Source organism: Thalia democratica, chromosome 5, assembly GCF_965202585.1.
Source record: "Thalia democratica chromosome 5, ktThaDemo2.hap1.1, whole genome shotgun sequence".
Lineage (NCBI taxonomy): Eukaryota > Metazoa > Chordata > Thaliacea > Salpida > Salpidae > Thalia > Thalia democratica.
The window spans coordinates 12,216,182-12,233,061 of record NC_139169.1 but is presented as its reverse complement, the minus strand read 5'-3'; the positions used below and the strand labels follow the sequence as shown (position 1 = coordinate 12,233,061).

Below are 16,880 nucleotides of genomic sequence, written 5' to 3'. Positions count from 1 at the left end.
AAAATTAAACATAGTTAAATTTTATGTTAAAATAAGTATGTTAAAACAGAAATTTTTAATAATTTGTAATAAACGTTAAAATGATTTTGATAAAAAAACTCTATATAAAATTAGTAAATTTACGTTAAAATATTTTTGAAGTCTAATAAATGTAGAATTAACATAACTGGCAATTAAAGTAGTTATGTTAGACTAAAAATAATAATTTAAATGTGTTTTTTAAAACACTATATTTATTTTTGTATTTTCATTTCTTGAATTTAAAACCACTCGTCAATATTTTTTTAGTTTTAGTATTGCTATTAATATATATATATTTAATAACATTTAAATAACTAATATTTGCAGAAGCAAACTGTTAAACTTGAAAACGGACATATCTGAAAAACTCGCAACGAAAAGAATTAACACTGTTGCTGATTTCATTTACCCTTCGGCTACAGTTAGTTTGTTTATTTTTGTTTAAAATAAAAAAATGTTTTACTTTATAAATAATTTAAAAATTACTTTATGCAATAGATTTGAAGGGTTTTACGTAAGTATTATATGTTGTTGTAAGTACTTTGTTTTACAAACCAGCTTCTACATTAATTATTTCAATATGTAGTAACGTATGATTTATATTAAATATTTGATAGTTTAAATTAGCTTAAGTTAAGGATATTACTTTTAAAAAGTTTTGTATTACTTGTTAGTATTAAGTATTTGTATGTCCATCTAGCTATAGTCAAGTATATGTTTAACTAGCTTTATTTTAACAAATAGTTGAATCAGCCTCACAACTAATATTTAAATATTATGTGATAGTAACTTTTTTAAAAACTGGTACATATAACTTTTGTAGTTTATTAAGTTTTATGGACAAATATTTGCTATTTAAATACGTTAATTAATTTTTATATTGTAATAACTAATTAATACGTTGACAAATAAAAAAATATATACCCATCAACTATTAATTATTCAGGTGCGTTATTTATTTTAATTTTCAATGTTTTCAAAACAAAAGAGTGTTTTTGTCAAAGATGACTTAAAATTCTTATAATTACTTATAAAATGATTAAAATGTGTCCCTTTAAAGATTTGTTGCTTACTTAAAACTTATATTAATTAGAATTACATACTTATAACAGCTGGAAACTTAGAAAAACCTTGAAAAACTTGGAATTCGACAATTTAGGCAAAAATAACCTGGAAAAACCTAGAATTTGATAATTTTGAAAGAAACCTGGAAAAACCTGGAATTTTGATCAAAAAACTGGAAAAACCTGGAATTTAAAATAATTTTAACATTTTCAGTAGTAATATTTCGATTTGACACAAAAAATCTGTCATATAAGTAATTTTTTTTTGTCATCATCAAAAAAATTTTTTTTTAAAAACACATTAAAAGTAATTTTACAATATCTTTTCAATGTTTTTATACTATTTAACACAGTTTCTTATTTAGAAATTAACTTAAAACTAAAAGTAGACCCAAAAATGTGTACTTTTAAAAATTTTGGAAAAACAAGTGGCAACCCTGTTATAACAAAACTAATTTAAACTAACTAATGTAGAAATAATCATTAAGTGCTTTAATTTCAGTACCTTTTCAAGTTTGATAACATTGTATTTGATATACTTAGCTTAGTTTTGCTTGATTTCACTCTTATTTATTCAAATGTATAAAAACACGATTATTCTAGGCCCAAAGTACGAGCGTACAAGGTTGTAACCTAACACGGTACATGACAAAATTTGCACTGGTTTAGCTCGCACTAAATCATAACATTTAGTTTTTTTAAATCTAACCCAACTTATGAGCAAGCTAAATAGCGCAGCAATCGATATACTGTTGGGTGACAACCTTATATGCTCGTATATATAATTATACGCTTTAGTAAATACGTGTGGATGCAAGCTAAGCAAGTTAGAAAATCAAACAAGGAAATCACATAAGTGAAAAAAATAATATGAAATAAGTTAAAAAATGTAGAAAAAAAAATTGTGTGGATTTTAATAGTATACCAAGGAAATCACATAAATTTCTAACATAAAACCTTACACGTCGTACTAATTATCTAATTGAATCTGAGTTATTTGTACGAGCAGCACAAGGTTGTCACCACGCAATAAATTCAGGGTTATCACACGCATGGCTAACTTGTGCACGCGTGTGTACTTATTAAAAAAAAGTACGTGGCAGTAGATTCACACGCGTGTGCGTAGTGACAAGCTTTTACTGCTCGTACAAATCACTCAGACTCAATTAGATAATTAACACGGCGTCTAAGGTTTATATGTTAGAAATATATGTGATTTTCTTTTAAAGTATTTTAAATTTCTTAGCTTGCATTCACTTTTCTTTATTGAAAATTATAAAAAGTACGAGCACACAAGGTTGTCACCTAACACGTTTTGACAAACTTTTCTCTATTTAGCTCGCACTAAATCAAAACATTTCTAAGTATATTTATTAGTCTAGGCCCAACGTGTAAGCACAGCTAAATAACGTCTCATTAGTCATACCGTTAGGTGACAACCCTGTGCTATGACGGGTTAGACTAAAATGAAATGTTTTAATTTAGAGCGAGCTAAATAGAAAAAAGTTTTTCATAAGGTGTTAGGTGACAACCTTTTATGCTCGTACTTTTAGGCCTAGAATATTCGCTTTTTTAAAGCTCGAATAGATACTTCTAAATGTAACTAAGCAATTTGAAACACTTAAAAAGAAATCAGATACATTTTAAACATTTAAATCCCACACGTCACTATCATTATCTAATTGAATCCAAGCAGGTGATTTGTACGAGCAGTAAAAGGTTGTCATAACGTAATAAATGGACACGCAAGATTGCTTTAAGTGACAACCTTATATGGTCGCGTGCGCATTTAATGCGTAGTGACAACCTTTTACTGCTCGTAGAAATCACTTGCCTCTAATTAGATAATTAGGATGTTGTTTGAAATTTATTTATAAAAAATTTAACTGATTTTCTTGATAGTTTTTTTTAATGAAATGTGTGTATAAATTTTGTTAATGGCTTGAATTGAATAGAGTAGATTTTTCCTGGGTAAAGTTTAGATAACATTAATTTATAAGAATATGTATAGCTAAAATTGGGTTATATTTTATTTTAGTTTTATTTAATATTTTGATGTAAAAAGTATGAAGTATTTATGCTTTTCTAATTTTAGTATAATTTTTTGGGTTAATTTAAAGTTCAATTTAAATTGTGATTTTAAATTAAAATTAGTATAAGAATAATATTGTTTATTAATATCTAATTAAAACATAACCGATACAAAATTTAGTTACCTTCAAATATATTTCCTAAACTATTGTTAAAACTTAATTCCCTTTTTTCAATTATTTAATTCAATTTACATGTTAGACGTAATGAATGTCTACATAAATAAACATAATAACAAAAAAAAAATTTAATCAAATAATTTTGTATGCATATGTTTTTAAGAAATAAAATTTTACACAGGAGTTTATATCTGGTGGTAAGTTGAATTACCACAACGAAAGTATAAAAAGAATAGAAGAAAACAAAATATTTGAAAAATGCGTGAAAACTGTTAGTCTTTGTAAACTATTTTAAAATGTTTCTTTAAGGTTTTTATAGTGAAACAGTCTTAACAGTAATTTAATCATTTTATTCCACAATCACGATTATTATTGTTATTCCACAATATTTTTAACAAATACTAAGAATAAAAATTATGACGTAATAAATCAAAAAGTGGTGTCCACACTGCGCGACGTTGTTGAAATGGGTGACGTCAAAGTCGAGAGAAGGGTGCTCGTACATCGAAGGCGTCAGCTTCAACGGTAAACATTTCCACTACCGGTGCTTCGAAGAATTCGAACAGGGATTGGTTAGTTGTGTTTGTAAGAAAATGGCTAGAAATATTAACAGTTGTTTTAATATTCAATACATTATGTTATAATAATTAACAACTAAAAAATACTACTGCTTTGAAGAACTCAGACATAAATTGGTAAATTGTGTTACTAATAATATATATTAAAGAAATCTTGACTAATATAACAACATCTTAGTTATTGTATATCTTTTTGATGTATTTCTAGGCTGAATAGTGATTATAGTTGAAATAATTTTAGTAGTTATTTTGTTGTTTGAAATGTATGTAGTTAGCTATTACGTAAGGTTGATGCTGTTAAAGATAAACAACGTAAAAAAATCTTATAACTAACATTCTATTTATAAGTTAATTCATATCTTATCCTTAAACATCAAATTTTGTAAACCTAAAGTTGTATGTTTCTCAAAATTGTTTATAATCACAAACTTTATTTTTCTTGTTCAGTTTTAGCCGCAGCGTGTGAAATAGTATGACAGAATAACAAAAAAGGAAATTATGGTTTTGTAAAAAAAAATTGATAAAAGTTGAATTGTATTTAAAATCTGTACATATTGTTTGATGTATACTTCTTAGGACAAATCTGACACATTGTTTTATGATTATAAAAATTGAGCTAATTGAACCTAATATTATTTATATTATATTATATATATATATATATATATATATATATATGGCTTTAAAAGTTTTTAGTGGTTCTATTTATAATTTGTATACTGTATAATGTTGTTTAGAAAACATTATTTTAAACACCAAAATTGTTTTATTTTAGATTTAATTATTTATTTTCTATGAACTGTTTTCACTTTAGTTTTCTATGCAAACTAGAATTTTTTCACTTCTTAGCTAAGAATATTCATATGTTTGGTTATATATATTTCAACAAGTTAATTTTTATAAAATAAATTCAATATGTTTCAAAAAAACTTTGTTTACTGAAAACTTCAAACTCAATGTAAACTCAATCAACCTTGGCGAATTTAATTAACTATAATGACATCATTTGTACATAATTAAATTATTTTACTGTGAGTGATTATTTTTTTAATTTATATATGTGCTTGATTAGTCATATGTACATTTGAAAGTATATAACCTGAAACCATAGTCACGTAGCATTAAGCGTTCGATAGGTAGTTTTTTAAATTCAAAAAAAAAACCAAAGTAATTTCATGAGTCAAGTTAGTTCAAACAAAGTATGTATTTGAGGTTAAATGTTTAGAAATACATTTTATTCAAACTCATTCAACCTTATAGTAATCGCCGTATGGAGTTGTGTAACAACTTCTCTTTTCTACAAAGATAAAAACACATAAACACTTAATTTGTTGTCTTTAAAATAATTAATTTGTTTTAAAGTTTTCAAAGTTTTAAGATGAATATTTCACCTATTAAATTAAAATAAGTTAACCAAGTACTAAAAAATAAATAAGAATTGATTTTAAAGTTCCTAAATACTTTGCTGCAAAATGCTTAACTAATAGCTTGACTAATTTGCATTACAACTTTAATTTTTTTAATAAATGTTTATTAAATTTTATAAAAAACAAAAAGTTAACAATTTTGTTGTATAAGATTAAATGATAATTAAGTTTTTTTGGCAGATTATTAATGCAAAAGTTTTAGTTCTGTGTTTTATATTTCCATAAAAAGTTAAGGAAATACTTTTTGGCGCATTTTTCAAAGGCTTTTTATAGTTTTATAATTAAACTTAGTATCCAACTCTAGATGAAATACTCACTTAGCTAATAATATAAGCAATAATAAAATAAATAAAAATAAACCATAATTTTATTCTACTTCTTTTTCAGTTAAAGCTTAGGTCAACTTTACTTGGAAATTATTTATTAACTTTTGGCGCGTTTATATAGATCAAATAAAAAATGTTTCACAAAAACGTCAGAAAATTTAGTAGAAAAAATCACCACATTAAAATTATCACACCTACACACAAAACTAGCATATCACGAGTGAAATTCAAAAATTGTAGCTCTCTAGCGCTTTGTGTGGTTGAAATTTTGAGAGCAAAACAAACACAAACGAGAGAATTGAAAATATGAGAGACGTGTTGGCGCTTTTTTTATTGTTGCGAAATTCTTATATGCGGCGGTTTTTGTGTGTTGTGGAATAGTAAATTTTTGTTTGTTATCATATATTTTAACTTTTTTTTTGTTGAAAACGCCTTATCATTTTCTTTCCATAAATTTATTTCGCGCTGTTAATTTACATAAACTTTTAAATGAATATGACAACACAGTATTTTTGTGTGTGTGTCAAATTTGTTTGTTTTCATTTTTTTCAACTTTTAAATGTTTCTGAATATTATCCTTTCATGGTTCAAACTCTTAATTTACATGAACTTTTGATAAAATTTAAATTTGACAACAGTTTTACACTTTACTTTAACATAAACTTCTTTAAATAATTCTGTTCACATTAAGCTGTTAAAGCTTGCTTAAAATTAAATACAGGTTCTATTGGTAGCTCAAGTATTTAAGTTAGGTTTAATTGAATTCATAGACGTAAAATAATTTTTTCATTTGGGTTTGTATACTGTGTGTATATATTATATCTTTAAAAATATTAATAAACCAAATAATTAAAATGAATTACCCGATGTAACAATATCATGAAAGATAAGTTGCTCTTAATTTCAAATATCAGGTGTAAATATTTAATATACTACAAGCAGTATTGAAAAATGGTTTTCTATCCACATTAATTTGAAATAAAAATTAATGCTTTAACAGCTTGTTCTAAGATAGTACTTTAACGTGTTCTAAACTGTTTTACTAGCAAAAGCTTTCTTACAATATAGTAGTTTATGTTGTAACAACTACTACTATATGTTTCATTATGTTAAGTGGTTGAGTCAAAACAAATTTGTCAAAACCTTTCAAGTGATTACTCATAATTCCCTGACGTAAACTATTATTTTTCATTCATTCAAGTATGTTTCTTTTTCAACTAAATTTGTTTTATGTGGGTTTAATTGATTTGCTGTTTCTACAATACAACTTCACTTTAAACTTTTTTTGTAAAAACTACATTATTTTTGTTTTCGATGTCATTCAAATTAAAACTTGATTTAAAAAAAAGTTTTACTAACAACATACTTTGAAAGTATTAAGCCAATAAAATCATCAAAAACTTTTAAAAATATATATAGCAATTAAAAAAGAGAAAAGTGTATATTATAATTGATATTCAAAATGTTTGTTTACATTTATATTTTATACAGTTTAATTTTTCATTAAAAGCAACACAATGTTTCTTAAGATACCAATTCTCTTTAAACAAAGTTGATTTAATCAGAATTTAGCTTCAAACTAATGTAAGGTTCCAAAGCTCGACCATAATTTCCGGTTAAAATTCCAACAACATTGTTCAAATTTATTGGAATTTAGTAAGTTAATTCTCCTTAAATACAATGTATGTTCCTACTTTGTATTTGTGAAATGTACTAGTTTACCAAAAGTTCTTTAAAGTTTTGGTAAATATGTTTTATTTTTGCAATAAAATTCAGTTTAGTGTTGTATACTAAAAAAATGAAACATGTTTTAAATATATAAACTTAATTTTTTGACAATATTTTCAAAATTTTTGTTTTTTTAACATTTGAAAAGTGATAGTTTTAAATAGTTTGTTTAGTTTTATTTATTCTTTAAGTTATTGTATTGAATTAAAGCCCCAAAATTACACATAATAAAGTTAATGACATAATTTATGGTCAATATAATACAAAATCTTTTAAATTAATGCGTTTTGATCTTTATAATTGTTCATGTACTTTTAATAGAGTATAGATTATTAAAAAAAACTGTTAAAATCGATAGTATTAACTAATAAACTAAATTTATTTTTATTTTTTTCCAAAATACCTCACCTCGAGCTGAAATTTTTATTATAAAAAGTTTAGTTCAAGTTGATGAAAAGACAAATCTACATAAATAATTTTTAAGTAAGCGCTTACTCACCTTCAAATTTATCGAAACAATTTGGTTTCAGTTAATCTAAGTCACTTGTTTCTTTGTTTAAAAATAACTAATTGTTGTTTTTAAAAAAAAAAATAATTGATTTTATAGGATTCGTAATATAAGTCAATATTGATTAATAGAGTTAAAGTAAACATTGGTAATAAATGAGTACTTTTCTCATAAAGATGTAATCGAATATTAAAATAATTTTTATAACTTTATGATATCTGCCATAAGTAAATTTTTACAGCATTGCATCTTAAAATCAAGATACCTTGTAAAATTAAACTTTGAAACATTTCTACATGATTCAGGAAACGAAATGAAAAGTTTGTAAGATTTTTAAAAGTATTTCTTTATATAGTTATTTGCCTTTAGTAAAAAAGATTGCTCAATATACTGGAATGTAAAGAGATTATTTAAATAGAGTTTTGCAAATTAAATATTTTACTCACTTTTTCAAGCAAATTAAAATATTAAACTGCTTGAATTTGCTTGAAAACGTGAATAAAATATTTAATTTGCAAAAATCTATTTTTAAAAGTTAAAGTTTATGAGATGTTTTACAGGCATTTCTTTATAACATTAATACATATCAATACATCTATAAACATACCACATATGATGACGTCACAATAAAACTCGAAAAATTTCCGCAGGATTCGGGCAACGAGAGCGAGTCAGATGCAAAAGTTTCCAAGGAAGCTCCGCCGGAGGACGTGAAGCGGGTGACGCTGACGAACGAGGGGTTGCAGGTGTACGTCACCTGCTACAACCCCAAGAAGGGAGAAGTCGAGGTCACCCAGTACTTTGTCAGCAACGAGACGGAAGAGTACAAGGTTGTGATGCAGGGAGCGATGCACAACAGCAGGGAAAAATTCGAAATCATCGATCAAAGAACCAAGTGAGTCTCAGATATTGTGAATGAGATGGTTTGAAAATCTCCCTCATTCTCCTAATTCTCACTGTTTAAGTTCTTTTTATCATTTGTTAATGTTTATATTTCTCAATCTTTAACCCATCCCACTCTAGACCTAACGTTTAAAAAAACCTCAACTTACATTTCGCGCATTGTGAACATCTGAACTCTTTCGCAGGTTGCCCGAACCGTTCATCCAACAGTTTTCAAGGAAATCGGTGGAATACGATTCGGCGGTTTGCAGCCCCTCCTCGTCCAATCACGACGAAGTATTTCAAACTGCAGCCAATCACGCGATGGTATTGAACCCAGCATCCAATCAGATGGTAGAATGCGGAAATGTTCTCCAGTCAAATGTAATGCAGGGTGTAGAACAAAATCAGCTAGGTGGCGCTTTTGTCGACCTGACACAAGGAGAAACTGCTCATCAGAGCAACTATCCGCATGAAGGCCTTGTTCAAAATGAGCAAGCGGTAGTTTGTGGAGAAGTTCAACAACAGCAACAGCTGGTAGGGGAAGAAGTAGCTGCCATGGAAACACAGCAAGAAGTAGCTGCGATGAAAACACAGCAAGAAGTAGCTGCCATGGAAACACAGCAAGAAGTAGCTGCCATGGAAACACAGCTAGAAATAGTTACCATGGAAACACAGCAAGAAGTAGCTGCGATGAAAACACAGCAAGAAGTAGTTGCCATGAAAACACAGCAAGAAGTAGCTGCCATGGAAACACAGCAAGAAGTAGCTGCCATGGAAACACAGCAAGAAGTAGCTGCCATGGAAACACAGCAAGAAGTAGTTGCCATGGAAACACAACAAGAAACCCCACAGCATAGTTCGGAGGCTCAACAAGCATGTTGTGACGTCATAGCTCCCATTCGGATCAGGAAGCCTTCACAGGAAAGTTCCGCGTACCCTAATCTGAACGATGACGTCATTATGACTGAAATTCAGCAGCCCAATGAAACTGCAGCAGAAACCGCTGGTGCGGAACGAGTTGATGACGTCATCATGGAATTTCTGGATCCTAATTGGATGAATACCGGCTTGTTTTGTCCCGAGGACGTGGCCAGAGAAGTTGAGGCGTTGATGAAGAAAGATGCTGACGGCGATGACGTCACAAGCAGTGCATCAACTGATGACGTCACTCAAAATATGCCCTGTAACGATGACGTAGCGCCTCCAAAGTACTCGCCGGAGTACATAGAGTCGTTGGAGGCGAGAAAGGAGAATTTGACTTCCATCAAGAACCACCACGTCGGCCAGTACTTGTGGGAAACCGGCAAGTTCAGGTTGGATAGTTGTTTGAACAAAGTAAATAGTAATGTAAAGTATTTGAGGTAATCAGCTTGATATATATATGAAAATAAATGGACCTTTACAGGTGAGATGATAAGTCAAATACTTGAAATTAAAATTAAGGTTTTATTCGTGTCTTTACCGAAATACATATAAATATATATCTAACAACTGTAAATAGAATACAGAGTATATAACGAACAGGTGGTACTTGGAAGCACACGAAGATTGGCCAGATTTTCCGAAATGGCAGGGAGATCAAATTGTTTGCAGCAAAATAAATAATGAAGCAGTTATACAGGTTTTATTTGATATAGAGAATAATACTTGTTGTAAAGTTACTAAAGTTGTTGATCTTGCTAACTGTAACTACTAAACAACTTTGTGTTTAAAATTGATAGACTATTGCAAACGTTTTATTATCTCAATTTGACATGGAAAAATGTTTTTAAAAATACACTCGCTGTTATTATTGTTTCTCAGTCCTTAAGTTGTTTGTGTTTTAAACAACGCTTAATATATTTGCAGTTGGAAATTGGCAATGAAAAGAAAACCTTCTTCGACATGATGGTTAGTTTTATGTATTAAATGCTCGCGACGTCTTTTAAATATGTTTTTTAAAATGTTAAAAGATCAACTAAAAATACAAGTAATGCACTTCTACATAACAAAGTTGATTACTTCTTTACTTCAAATAACCTTGTTTCAGCTCATCTTATTTCGGTGACTAAATGTTCAGTTACATTTTTCACTTTATAACCTTAATTTGATAAGTGTATATCGAAATAACATTTATTTACTTTTGTTTATTTTAACAAAATAAAATAAACACAGCAAATGGGAAAACATTCTACGTCATCACCGCAATCGATGATGCGCGACCAATACTTCCACCCTAGCAACTACAGGGTGCCTAGCAACGTGAACCTGTACGCGTTGTCAGGGAAGAAGGACTGGGGGTCGCAACTGGCCGTTGAACTTTCGGATGGCAACGAGAAATTTGAAGCTTTTTGCGACGGACCCATAAAGGATGAATATCCCATAAATTTCAGAACCGTTAGTTTGATATTTAGTGTTTTAAGTGCAAATGTTTTATTTAAAACTAGGTTTCCAAAACCATTTTACAAAAGGCTCTCTTCAAAGAATTAAAAAAGCTATGCCTTCCTTAAAAAAGATTTTCTAAAAAAACTTCCATTATAATCGCCAAGACTTTTTTTTGGTGTTCATCATCAACTCCAGAATATCTAGTTTCGAATTATGGTGTCATGTTACTCCCCTGCGGCCCCTTTACTGCTTATGGTCCCCTAAAGTTCTGTAATGGCCCATATTGGGAAACCATGTTTAAAACCAACAACAATAAATGATTACTTAAAATCAAAATTATTGTTTAATATGAATCATTAATTTATACATATAAATATTTCATCAGATATCGAAAGAAGTGATCAACTTGCTGTTTGAGGACCCTGATATTTCGAAACTGGCGTGGTACTACCAGGTGGTCCAACCCGACAGGATAGACCAAGTGCTGGGCACCCGCAGAAAACTGGTCACCAAGGAAGGGGGCATGGTCATGGTGACCGTGAGGTCCATCACCCATAAAGTTATTCGAAAGGTCAGATATAAAATAATTACTTATTGTTAGTCACCCATAAAGTTATAAAAGTAGTTAGACTGGATATAATTTTGATAATAAAATGGTTGCATTGTATTCTATTACGCATGAAGTATTCATATAAGTGGAATGTGTTTTTATTTAAAAGTAAGTTGTTATAAATAGTTTTTATTTTATTAAATTTTCTTTGCAAAGTAAGATATTTTTATGCTCAAATATAAGTTGTAGTTAGTTTCAGGTAGTATCCGAATTGATTGCGTTGACAGCAAAACAAAACAGGTATACCACACAAAAAAAAAACGAAAACTACAGAAAAAATATTTAACTCAATATTAAAGTTTTCGCTCACAAGAGAAACTGTCTTTTTTGTGTTCAAAAAGTTTGTTCAACTCATCGTTCGGGCGTTTGAGCTTTTAAAGTGACACTTTTTGTAAATTTAGGCAAACAAAGACCTGGAAATTGAGAAAACTTGAAAAAAAAACTTGGAATTTGAACAAAAATCACTAAAAATCTGTAAGATATTCATAAAACCTGGATGAAATTCAGTAAAAAAGTTGCCAACTTTCTTATTAGATGACGCTTGCAAAGGTTAAGAAACGATCAAAAACTCTGTAATGCATCCCAAAGTGGTTAGCAAGTCAGGCAGCGACAAACTGAAAAGGGGTCTTAAGGGGTTCCTAAAAACTTTTACAAGAAATTTTAATTTTACATTCTGGAATTTGTTAAAGGTGGAGAGATCGTTTATATTTTTGTCAGGAGCTTTTTGGAAAAACTGCTGTTATTTTAGGAAACCCTTCTGTGTTATTACTCATGTTCATGATAGCGAGGAAGACCTAAGGTGTACAGTACATAGTTATTTAAATTTTAATTTTGTTTTTAACGAATAATTAGTTTAGAAAATTTTTTCACAGGAAACATACAGCTGGTAAATAATTATTTTCACAGGAGACATACAACTTGTAAATAATAATTTTTACAGGAGACATACAACTTGTAATAATTATTTTCACAGGAGACATACAACTTGTAAATAATAATTTTCACAGGAGACATACAACTAGTAAATAGTAATTTTCACAGGAGACATACAACTTGTAATAATTATTTTCACAGGAGACATACAACTTGTAAATAATAATTTTCACAGGAGACATACAACTTGTAAATAATAATTTTCACAGGAGACATACAACTTGTAAATAAATATTTTCGCAGGAGACATACAAATTGTAAATAAATATTTTCGCAGGAGACATACAACTTTTAAATAATTATTTTCACAGGAGACATACAAATTGTAAATAATTATTTTCACAGGAGACATACAACTTCTAAATAATTATTTTCACAGGAGACATACAACTTGTAAATAATAATTTTCACAGGAGATATACAACTTGTAAATAAATATTTTCACTGGAGACATACAAATTGTAAATAATAATTTTCACAGGAGACATACAACTTGTAATAATTATTTTCACAGGAGACATACAACTTGTAAATAATAATTTTCACAGGAGACATACAACTTGTAATAATTATTTTCACAGGAGACATACAACTTGTAAATAATTAATTTCACGGGAGACATACAAATTGTAAATAATTATTTTCGCAGGAGACATTCAAATTGTAAATAATAATTTTCATTGGAGACATTCAACTTGTAAATAATTATTTTTACAGGAGACATACAACTAGTAATTAATTGTTTTCACAGGAGACATACAACTAGTGAATAATTATTTTCACAGGAGACATACAACTTGTAATTATATATTTTCGCAGGAGACATACAACGGAACAATTATGCTGGGAAGGTCGTCTCGTCCGTTAAAGAATAAATACGACGAAAATGAAGATATTGAGTTTTGCGCGTTCATTGAAAACCCGTGGTCCCCATTACTATACAAAATATTGCATTACGAAAATATGATCAAACCCCAAGGTTTGTTTATTAGTTTATTATTATTTTGAAATATTAAGAAGGAAAATAAAATAAAACCAAAGTGTTGGTATATTTATAATTTATTTATAAGTTTGAAGTATGAAGAAGTAAAGTAATATTAAACCACAATGTTTGTATATTTGATTGTTTTTAGTTCAAAATATTAATTTACGAAAAAAAAAGTTCAACCACAAGATATAGATGTTATTATTTTATTCGTAAAGTTCCGAGTAAAAAATTTGTTAGTTTATTTAGTTTTTATTACATTCAAATATTACATTATGAAAATAAATTATGATATTATATATTGCAAGGTTGGTATATTTAATAACTTTTTATAAATAAATTTTTGCAATTAAAAGTGTTATTAATTAAGCACATTTAATATATCATGAGTTTAGTTTTTGAGATACTTAAAAAAATTTAATTTCCAATAGAAAGTTCCCAAACTTTAGTATTTTATTTTGTGTTTAAACTTCAGTAATGAACTTATAACTACTTTAAAATATTTAATAAGTATTTAATAAGTATAAATACACTTACATTGTATTACTATCTGTTATTTTTTTCAATATAAAAATTGATGTATTTTAATAATAATATTTTGCACAGAAAAAGACAAGGAATACAAGAAATATCTGAACATATAAAGTAGAAAATTTAGAAAAACTTTTTTTTTTGTGCTATTTTGCTGCATATATGCGTTGTAGAAAATTATTCGTTGCAATTCTAAATGGTGGTTTTTGTAATTTTTCCTAGAAAATTCAAGCTACACTCTCAAACGTTGTTGAAATTTGTTTTTTTCAAAAGTTCGCACTTTTTTGCCACATAGGTAAAAAATATAGTTATTTAGTTTTAGCTAATTTGTGTTCGTTTATTAAACGTTTTAATTTTCCTTTGAATTGTTTTTCCGACGTATTTAACTGGGTGCTATATATAAGATAAAAGTATAATTGAACAATTGTTGCCCTTGTTTTGTGCTTAATTCACCAAATGTAATGAAGGTAAATAATTGAGAAAATTATTTGTACCCTTCAAAAATTATTAGTTTTCTTTGAACATTAGTTTTTTTATTTTTACCTTTAGAACTCTTTGTGCTAAAAAGCCAAAATTTAAATTTTAAAAAATGAAAAAAAAAAAAACATTAAAAAAAATTTAAAAAATAAAAAAAAAACTAAAAAAGAGCTTAATGAAAAATCATTTTTTGTTAAAAATGTTTCCCAAAATGCACAAAACAAAAAATGTTTGCATTCATAAAATTTATTTTCCAAAGGTTCTACTGCCTTGTAAGTAATTAGACCTGATATATTTGCAAATTTATTTTAACAATAAATTAGAAATTAAAAATATTGTGTAAACCATTTAAACTTTTGGTGAACATTATCGAATAAACGTATTGAACATTGTTTCATTTTGTGTTTTTTAATAAACTTCGATTCTTAGCATGCTTATATAAATGGTGTGAATAATTTTTTTTTTTTTGCGCAAACTAATTGTAGGCAAATAAAATAGAAAATTATAAATTTTACTCGTACCTGTTTCTTGTTTAATTATTATAGCATTTTATATTAGTACTAGACTAGAATATTTAAGTTTGAATTAAAAAATAATATAGTTTTAAGTGTTGCAGCTGATATAATTTAAAATATTATTTATTTTATTGTATACATATAAATTAGAACTACCAGTGTTGCCAAAAAAACTTTGAATTCCAAAAAGCTTGGAACTTTACAATTTATGCTAGAGAAATCTTAAAATACCTGGATTTTGAGAGTTTTTGAAAACACCAGGAGTTTTAAACAACTTTAGCATGTAAAGTAATAAAAATTCGATTTTACACAAAAAATCTATACTATATGTTTTGATTTTCCGAAAATTAATAAAAAGTCTCAAATTCTAGAGGAGAAATTATATCTATCTTATTTTTTTGGTTATCACCAATTTTTAATTAAAGACACATTTAAAGTAGCTTTACATTATCTTTTTAATTTTGCTGTACTATTTTAGACAGTCTTTATGTTATATTTAAACTTTATATAAATTACTAAAAATAAACCCAAAAACTTGTATTTTTAAAAACCTGGAAGAAATTGAGAATACTAGTGCATTTTTCTTAAAAATCTTCGGCAACCTTAAGACTGTTCACATTCTTTCTATGGATGAAAATGGGACAAATATTTTTGTTTGACAAATGTTATGTTTATACTACACAGGAAAAACATTTTTTTTTTTACAAATTAAGTAATAACGGTAGTCGCAAGTATAATAATCAACTATTTTAATTTTCTTATGTTTAACATCTCTTGTAGGTAATCAGATTTATATTATTTCGCAGTATAATCTTTTTTTTTGTTGTGTGTAAAACCTTATTAAGAAATAATGGTTAGAGTAAAAAAAAAGTGTTAATATAAAAGAATTCAGTTGCTTTTAATTTTAATAAAATTGAAAATGTTACTTACTTCAGTTGAAATATAAAACTAGTTATCTTAAAACTGAAATTAATTTTAAGAATTTATTCCATATTTATCTTTAGTATTTGTAAACGTACTGAAGTACAAACTTCAGTACGTTTTTTTTGCTTGTACAGTATTAAATGAATACTATAATAATTTTCAACATTAATGACAATTGTAATTATTTTAAGTACCTCATTGTATGATATAAAAAACAAAGCATTCAATGGTTTATTAATAAAAGCTACAGATGCAGAAACAATGAACCAGCTCATTTTATCGTTTTGTGATTCAACTGAATGTTCATAAACTTTATTTTGTTTCTTTTGCCATTTTTATTCCCAGTTAACTATTTTCTATTCTGAATACCAATCGTGAATTGTTTTTTAAAATGAGCAGTGATGCTCATAAAATACACAATCATGACTTTTATCAGTTTTAGAAAATCCTTTTTTTACTAAATGCCTATGGTTTATTTCTCCAGTAAAATATTAAAAGAGTTTTAGATTTATTTTTGCTTTTTATAGGGAATATTTTGATGGATTTATTATTTTGTTCAGATAATTTGCTGAAATTAAGCTCGAAGTTAATTTTTTAAAACCTATGTTTTTATCCTTTCAAAAAAAGTATAATAGAACTTCAGTTTAAACTTTGATTACACGTTGATCACGAATAGAAGTTTAGATGTCAATATTAGTATTGTTTTAAGTTACTGCCTTTATTTTTTATAAATAAGCATTTTCTAATATTTTATAAAACTTTTAATGACACGTTTTAAACCATGCTCATAATTT

The 16,880-nt window shown here is 27.5% G+C and overlaps 1 protein-coding gene across 1 annotated transcript in view; it reads left to right on the top strand.

The window, feature by feature from the left end:
- Window positions 1–14,927, top strand: part of LOC145835396 (uncharacterized) — a 33,213-nt gene extending 18,286 nt beyond the window's left edge. Inside the window, exons 8-18 of the mRNA XM_082942966.1 lie at window positions 349–442; window positions 3,477–3,566; window positions 3,733–3,867; window positions 8,513–8,757; window positions 8,951–10,060; window positions 10,272–10,368; window positions 10,596–10,637; window positions 10,902–11,123; window positions 11,497–11,682; window positions 13,474–13,633; window positions 14,246–14,927. Coding sequence (XP_082799092.1) covers window positions 349–442; window positions 3,477–3,566; window positions 3,733–3,867; window positions 8,513–8,757; window positions 8,951–10,060; window positions 10,272–10,368; window positions 10,596–10,637; window positions 10,902–11,123; window positions 11,497–11,682; window positions 13,474–13,633; window positions 14,246–14,283 — 2,419 coding nt within the window. The 3' untranslated portion in view covers window positions 14,284–14,927. The remainder of the gene's footprint in view (window positions 1–348; window positions 443–3,476; window positions 3,567–3,732; window positions 3,868–8,512; window positions 8,758–8,950; window positions 10,061–10,271; window positions 10,369–10,595; window positions 10,638–10,901; window positions 11,124–11,496; window positions 11,683–13,473; window positions 13,634–14,245) is intronic.
- The last annotated feature ends 1,953 nt before the right edge of the window (window positions 14,928–16,880 follow it).